This window comes from Leptonychotes weddellii, chromosome 10 (genome assembly GCF_054177405.1).
Source record: "Leptonychotes weddellii isolate Sample4059 chromosome 10, ASM5417740v2, whole genome shotgun sequence".
Taxonomy (NCBI): Eukaryota; Metazoa; Chordata; class Mammalia; order Carnivora; family Phocidae; genus Leptonychotes; species Leptonychotes weddellii.
In genome coordinates this window covers 22,748,928-22,757,285 of record NC_138378.1, presented here as the reverse complement: position 1 = coordinate 22,757,285, position 8,358 = coordinate 22,748,928, and the positions used below count along the sequence as shown (strand labels likewise).

General features: G+C 51.3%; 1 protein-coding gene across 1 annotated transcript; it reads left to right on the top strand.

The window, feature by feature from the left end:
- Window positions 1-787: 787 nt before the first annotated feature.
- Window positions 788-7,515, top strand: BPIFA1 (BPI fold containing family A member 1). The gene is made up of 9 exons (XM_006727497.3): window positions 788-989; window positions 2,490-2,664; window positions 2,833-2,992; window positions 4,422-4,529; window positions 4,672-4,821; window positions 5,687-5,771; window positions 6,396-6,459; window positions 6,799-6,875; window positions 7,333-7,515. The coding sequence occupies exons 2-8, from the start codon at window positions 2,505-2,507 to the stop codon at window positions 6,837-6,839; spliced, it is 768 nt and encodes a 255-aa protein (XP_006727560.1). The 5' UTR covers window positions 788-989; window positions 2,490-2,504; the 3' UTR covers window positions 6,840-6,875; window positions 7,333-7,515.
- Window positions 7,516-8,358: the final 843 nt, after the last annotated feature.

Sequence of the window (8,358 nt, the reverse complement as noted above, 5' to 3'; positions counted from 1 at the left end):
ACACCCCTGGGAGGATTCGTGGGAATGCCGTCTGTGGCAAACAAAGCTGGGCTGGCATTTGGCAAGGGCTCGGCAAGTGTTGGCCGTCGACAATGTTTCACTGTGATCGTCCAATGCGCGAAGTTCTGACTCTGCCCCATCCTGTGTCTTTGGGCACTTGCCCCGCTGTGCTCCGTGTCCTGTTCTGCAAAGGGGGAGAACAGCATGCCCTCCCTCTCAGGGTTCTGATGAGGATGGACAGCCCCCTGCACGCCGACTGTCCTGCAAGAGACACCCGATGTAGGAAAGTCAGAGGCAGTTTGAATCTTTTGACGCTTTGGGAGCAAGAATCCTCCAAATGGAGAAAAAGAATTGGACCAGGAATGGTAAAGAGCCTCAATACGAGACTGAGGCCCATTTCCGGGCTCCCATGGGCCACCTCTCCCCACATTCCGAACGTGATCTGCCCGGCCGCCTCGGAGCATAGGTCCCCGGCCTTGGCCCTGCTCAGGAAACCATGAAGTCTTTTTTTTTTTTTAAAGATTTTATTTATTTATTAGACAGCAAGGGAGAGAGAAACAGCATGAGAAGGGAGAGGGTCAGAGGGAGAAGCAGGCTCCCCGCTGAGCCAGGAGCCCGATGTGGGACTTGATCCCAGGACTCCGGGATCATGACCGGAGCCAAAGGCAGTTGCTTAACCAACTGAGCCACCCAGGCGCCCAGGAAACCATGAAGTCTTGAGTAACATCCCCATCTCAAGTTTTTCTCTGTTTAATTTGTCCATCAAGTGGCTTAACTGTCCCACCTACTAATGTGATTGGCAATTATTTACTTTGGAGAGCCCTGAAAGACACCACCAGATCGCAGAATTCTGAATTATCTAGAAACCCATCACCCAATTGCACATTTCCTGATCTGCACACTATAAAAGACGTTAGCTCCTCGGCAGAAGCAAGCAGGAGAGGGAAGAGGCGAGCAGGAGAGCCACCAGGACCCTCTGAGAAGCCCAGGTGAGACCTGCCTGTCCCACGCCCGCTCTGCCGCCCTGGGTGGTAGGGCTGCCGAGCTCCTTGCTGTGGGGTGGGCACTGGCTGGCTGCATTTAGGATCGCTCATCGGGGGTCTTTTTCAGAGGGATTTTCGGGGGAAGGGGGAACGGCCATTCACTCTGCTTCTCTGAGAGTCCAGGCGCCATGGATGTCAGGTTTGAATGCGGAAACATAGAAAAGGGGGTTTGCTGAGGATGGGGAGCATGAGGCTGCAGGTGCACACTGTGGAAATCCCATGTTAGGGTTCGCTCGTGAGCATGCTCTTCTTACCCTAAATCCAAATCTCTACGGTGGGAGTTTTAAGTTGAGGTTGCCATTTTGGATTCAGGCCATCATCCACAAACCTCCTAAAATCCACCCCGTTTTGTACATTTTGATGTATTTTTCTGGGATGAGGGTCCTTAGCTTCCATTGCACTCATACAAGGTCTGTTTCCCAAAAGAGATTCAGAGAACGCAATCTAAGTGTACCTCCCCAGGGAGGCCACAACTGGCTCTTTGTACCAAAAAGCCCTTTCAATCCCAGTCAGCCATAGCAGTGACAGTGGGGCTTTGGCTGAATCAGCCAGTTGATGGAATTTTGCCCAAAGAAGCTTTCAGCACCTTTGCTCCCTACCAAATAGACCTAGGAGAGGGTTGGTGATACCTGGGAGGGAACAGTGCAAAAGGTAGCCGGATGTCAGAGGTTGGCTCCCAAATTTTGTTCAAGTTAGCTTGAGGGAGAAGAGAAAGGTATAGAAAAGACAGTGTGTATGTCTGGAGGGGTCAGAGACTTATCTTCAACCACAACTCTACCATCAAGTTACTGTGTGACCTTGGGAAAGTCACTACCCCTCTCTGGCCCCCTGATCTTCTTATGCAATGAAGACTTTGAATGGCCCCAGGATTTCTCCAGCATTGGTCTGGATGAGATGGTGGCTATGGCCATCTGACCTCTAATCAAATCTGTGATTTAAAAGGGCTTCCACAAACCATCACAGGCTAGACCCAGGCTAAAAGACTTAATGGGGATAATGGCAAAACAGTTCAGTCCCTCAGCCTTTTCATTTGCTTTGTCTGAAGAGTGAAAATTAGGGGCAATGATTCAGGCTATTGCAAGCAAGCCCAGATAAATGGAGAGTAAATGTGATGGTGACTTAATTAAACAGATGCCTCTGGGTCAGACAGATCTGGCTTCAAATCCTATCCCTACTGTGTGCTTACAACCTTGGGGAAAGTCACTTAAACTCACTAGACTGCCCTTGCCTCACCTGTGCAATTCGGGTGATGAGTGCCCACATCTTAGGGGGCGGTTATGATGAAATCAGTTACTGATCATGGAGTGCTCAGCCTGATGCCTGACCCAGGGGAAGTGCTGAGTAGCGTTAGCTATTGTTATTCACTCCCTGGAGTTCTGGAGGTCGGGGGCAGATGGTGGATGAATTCCTCTCTGAAAGCCGTGCTACCCACGACTCTATCCACAGATACCGAGAGAGAAGATGTTTCAAATAGGGGGCCTCATTGTCTTCTGTGGGCTGCTGGGCCAGACCACAGCCCTGCTGGACACCTTGCCCTTGCCCCTGGACCAGACCCTGCTTTTGGATGGGACTCCAGCCCAGGACCTAAGCCCCACAGATCTTGCTGGAAGCTTAACGGATGGTAAGTGAGGGTCTGTGACAACCTCTTTCAGGTATGTGTGTGTGTGTCTCTATGTGTCCGCCCAACCGTTCAATGTGGGGAGGAGGCAGGGATGATTGGGGAGAGGGGCTGAGGATCTGGAATTATCAGATTTGACCCCCAAGGATCCACCCTTATACCCATTTTTAGCCCTCAGCAATGGCCTGCTCTCTGAGGGTCTGTTGGGCATTCTTGAAAACCTTCCACTCTTGAACATCCTGAAGACTGGAGGAGGCACTTCTGGTGGCCTGACTGAGGGCCTGCTTGGCAAAGTGATTTCAGTGGTCCCTCTCCTGAACAATATCATTGAGTGAGTAGTCATAGGCCTTGGTACCCACCCCCACCACAGAACCTCTGATGGAGATCTGGGAGCCCCACACAGTGGCCCTAGAGGAGGGAGAGGGGTGGTCTGAACGTGAGGCCAGGACTCAGTGTGAGACCCTTCCCACAGCCTGGCAAGGAACACCAGTCCTCTTGAACCAGTGATTGCCCCCAGTCCTGAAGCATATCTTGAAGCCCCAGCATCATCTATAATCCTCATGACAACCCTTTAAGGTGTAATTAATAATCTCCAATTTACAGATGGCAAAACTGAAGCACAGAAAGGTGCCTGTGCTCACACAACTAGAGTGATGCAGAGCCAGGGACCGAACTCTAATTTACTTAAGTCCAAAGCCAAGGCTTTTCCACCGCACCATGGTAATTCTGTTCTCCTCACCTGTGGAGAGCACAGGTGGCCTCTGATGTAAGCGAGAAAGTGTAAGCTGCTCTCCTCAATGACATCCTCAATGTAATGGCCAGTGAAGGGTCTGATGTGGGATTTCCCATGAGACACCTGAGAGCTCTCTAAGCAAGTAGCAATTATAGGAAGCTTGATGCCAGGGAGCTGGCAAAGCCTAGGTCCTTGACAGGGCTGGATCAAAGCCATTTCCAAGGCTCCTACCCACCCAGGTGCTTGCCCCTGACTTGAAGACAGACAGATGGCCTTGAGTTTGATTTCCAAATGCACCGTGTACCTGCTGGGTGACAGGGCACAGGGCACTCAGTCTCTCTGGGCTTGGTTTCTCCATCTGTAAAATGGAGATCATGGTGCTCACGGAGAAAAACTGTTGGGAGGGACTGGAAGCAATGTAATCACCTGGCACAGTGGTTGTGAGGTCGGCTCATGGAAGAGGTTTGCTTCCATCCTCTCTCCATTCTCTCCTACTTCCTGCTCCTTGATCTCCATGGTAACCATTGTTGACTGACCTGCCACTGAAGGTTATGGCAGGATAAGTGGTTCCTACCCATAAATGTTTGTGAGGGACTTACTCCACTTGCCCATACCTCATCCACTCATCCACTTATCCATCCCTCCATTTGTCCATCCTCTCTTCCATCTAACCAGTTACTCTCCCATGCGTCTGCCTACCCACAAAGTCAACCAATATGGAGTAGGCCCCTTCTCTGTAAGACTCTGAGCTGGCATGCAGCATGCAAATATAAGCCAGACACAGCCTTCACCCTGGCATACCTCAGGGACTTGAGATGAGGAGAGGGCCAGGGTATATCAGGATCTGACCCAGTGCAGAGGTTGGGAAACACTGATATGTGTTGCCACAAGATGCCCCTCCTGTCTCCCCCTTCCTACCTCATGGGTAGCTCCTCCTCTGGGATGAGTCGAGTTGGGTTAAAGGTGGTCTCTAGGTCTGGGGCTGAAAGAACTAATATTCCTCCCTCCAATGTTGCTCTGTGGGCAGTATCAAGATCACTAATCCCCAGCTGCTGGAACTGGGCCTTGTGCAGAGCTCCGAAGGTCATCGTCTCTATGTCACCATCCCTCTGGGCATAAACCTCAACGTGAATACGTGAGTGGGCCCCAAGGGGGGATGGGGGGTTGGCTCACCAAAGGAAACTCTGAGGACCATGCATAGCCATAAGGGGGGTGTTGGAGTCTGACAGACATGAGCCTTCAACTCAGATGCAGATGCAGCAAACTTTCCTCTGCAGGCTCCTGGTCGGACGTCTGTTAAAGCTGGCTGTGAAGCTAAACATCACTGCAGAAATTTTAGCTGTGAAAAATGAACAGGGGAAGATTCACCTGGTTCTTGGTGACTGCATTCACTCCCCTTGGAGCCTGCAAATCTCCCTACTTAATGGGTGAGGCCAGAGGGGTGGCTTCTCCTGCCCAGAAACGGTATTAATGGGATGATGGATGGATGACTGGGAAGATGGAACAATGAGAGGATAGAAGGGTGGGAAGATGAATAGGAGGGAGGGAAGACAGATGGATGGATGGATGGATGGATGGGTAAATGGATGGGTAAATAGCCACCATCTCTTCTTAGGCTGGGCTGACCAATTTTATGCTCCTAGGCCATAAAAAATCTGAGTTCAAGCCCACTGACCACAGGGGCATGTGGAAAGGTGGAGCGGTTCTTGTGTGAACTTGGGACAGTGCTTCCCCAGCTAGAGTCTCAGCTTACTCAGATTACTGTATTACGGAGATACATTGCATTCTTGAGTGAATTCACTAAGATAATAGGTGTGAAAGTGCTTTGTCCCAGTATGGGGTAAAATAGCTCTGCAGCCTACCTGGATTCCTTATTTCAGTTACCTGTCACAAGGGACAGTGAGTCACGCATAATATGTTGGAGTCATCCCATCATGTTTAATATTTACTCAATGCATATATTGTGCTTCACATGTATCATCTCGAGTCCTCATGACAACTACATACGAAGCATTGCTCAGCCATTTATAGATTCTACAAAGTCTCACTGAATACCTACTGTATACTGGAACGAAAGGTTTATTCTACACATACCCACAGTGTGCACTGCTGTGTAGGGCGCCTCTCCCTTTGGACAGGCCCCCTGGTGTTTGCCTGCATGGGCGGGGGGAGTGGACAAGGCCCCATTTCAGTCATTTAGTACTGAGACTGATGTGGGCACAGTGGCCCCTCTGAAGGCTTCTCCATACCAACCCCAGGCCTCTGCACTGGCCCCTGGATATTCTCTTTCAGATTTGCTCCCCTCCCTGTTCAAAGCCTTGTCAACAGTCTCGGCAGCATCTTGAACGAAGTCCTTCCTGAGCTGGTACAGGGCGAGGTAAGTGGGTAAACGTGGCAGCTCCTGATCCTTGGGTCTTAGAGCTTCTCAGGCTGAAAGAAGCCCCTGGAGTAAGCTTTTCTGAACCCCTCAGTTTGATACGTATATTCCATCTACCAGTCTATCTGTCCACTGATTCATCATCTATCCATGTTTCTTCTTTCCATCCTTCAAAATGCATTGATTGGGTCCTGCTCTGGGCCAGGCCCTGTGCATGTCCACCCTATAGCTGAAATGGATTGGACCCAGCCCCAAGAAGCTCCCAGTGCACCCCCACTATGGCTGTAGACAGGCGCTCTTCCAGCCTATGTGTGGGTGCCTCCTACACCCAGAAACTCACCCCTCCCGGAGCAGCTCACCCTATTTAGAAACAGGTGTCACATCCCACAGTGAACACTGGCTCGGTGTGTGATTGGGCACTTCACATACATGCCTTCCATTTCTCTGTCTGCCCCTGTCACTGTGTAAGCATCCATCTGTGATACTGCTTAGAACCAAACACTCTCAGACACAGAAGAATGATAGAAAATCTCCCCCAGAGAATCCTTCCGGGGGTTGCTGCTGCTCCCAGGGCCACCCTCCAGGTGCCGCTTTGCCCAGTACCTCTCTCTGCCCCTGGCTCAGGTGTGCCCTCTGGTCAATGGCGTTCTCAGCCAGTTGGATGTCACCTTGGTGCATTCCATTGCTGGTAAGTCCCCCCCCTCAGGGCCTCTCTCCCTCTTCAGAAGCAGTGATTTCCCCCAAGGAGCACTGTCCCTGCAGCTCTCCCCATTTCGGGTTTCTTTTTTGCCTTGAATTATCCAGATAATGTTAAGGGCTGAGCCCTGCCTCCCCCCCACCCCCATCAGCCCTGACACTGAGAACAGCTGAGCTGATTGGTGGAAGGAGGTCCTGCCCCTGCCAAGCTTCACCTGAGCTTAGTTGGATCACCAGAGTTCCCGTTCCCCAGCCCCCGGCCTCAGGGGGAGTGTGGGACATCTCTCAACTCCTGCACACTGATATCATCATTCTGGTCTGCATCTTCCAGACTTACTGATCCATGGGCTGGAATTTGTCATCAAGGTCTAAGCATTCCAGGAAAGGGACCCAGCCTCTGTTGAACTGGTGAGTGCTGTTCCCCAATCCCCAGGATTCGGGTGCTTCGGCTCTTCTCCTGGGAGGGGGCCGCAGAGGGCTTGGGACAGAGAGGGATAAACAGTCACAGAGACAGCGGCAGAGACACACGGAGAAGTCTACAGAAATGCTGACAGACGTGGAGAGACACAGGCAGCACCACCACCCAGCTACAAAGAGAACACACATGACTGTGGACACACACACACACACACACACACACACGGACACGGACACGTGGATACAAAGACACACACTCAACTCAAACATATGCACAAAGAGCCCCCTGGCCCCAGGCCTGGGCTTCCCTTGGGGCTGAGACAAGACCCCTAGCCTGAGGTCTCAGCCCCCTCCCCACCCTCTGGAGGGCAGGTTTGATGATGGGCCAATTACCAACAAGAGTCAGTGACCTCAAGGCTCCATTCTGATCGGGGGCTTCTCCCAACAGAACCATTTCCTGCTGCTCAATCCACTCTCTGCCCAGAAGGCGGACCCATGTCCTGGACAGTGACACGGCCACTATTTGGGGACCAGAGCGCCTTCCCTCCAAGGAAACTGCTCTCCCCCTTCTCCCACCAGGCATGTGTTACAATCCATGTTTCTCACCAAATAAAGTTGCTCTTTCTCTGCACAGGGCCCTTGTCATTCTTCACCCTCATTCAAGGGCTAATAGATCGGAAAGAGCCCTGGCCTGGATGGTTGGAGCCAGAGAATCGAGTTCTGACCTTACACTGTAGAACCTGATGGTCTTAAGCTGGATAGGGAGATGTTCAGATGAGTGGGCACTTCCGAGTGACTGCTCTGGGGTCCCTAGGAGGGGTGGACAAGGGCTTGGGGGTAGATGTAACCCTCTAGGCAGATGATGACATGCAAGTCCACCACATAAGAAGTGAAATGGCAGATCTGAGAGATGTTCAGGAGTGGACCTGGGCATAGGTGCGGGAGCAGGTGAGGTGCGAGAGGATGAGCTGATTCCAGCAGGAAGATGATGCCTTCGGCTGTGGCCATGCCGCGTGGAAGTACCCGGGAGGCCCAGGGGGAGACATCCAGGAATCGGATGGACACACAGGTCACCTGCCACTCCTCTTTTGCTCACTGGCATCCACTCAAACTGACTTCTGTTTTCTCAGCAAGAGGATGAGAAAGATGACAAAGAGGAAGTGTAGAAGGAAGGACAAACGGGTCCAAGGTGATCATTGCTCGCAGACATAGAGAAGGGCCAATGGAGAAGCATATGATAAGGTTACTGATGCCATGGGTGAGAGTCCTATTTTTGGAGGAAGATGCCTGATTTTTAGGAAGAGGAAGGGATGAAAGGAAGTTGAGACTGAATGCAAATAAGATTTATGAAAAATTGGAGACAAGAATAAAGAACAGGGCTATCCAAGCTGGGGGAGGTTGTCCCCTTGAATAAAAACTAAACATGCTATCATTGTTTGAGGCCCTTAGAGGACTAGCCCAACTGTTTCACTCC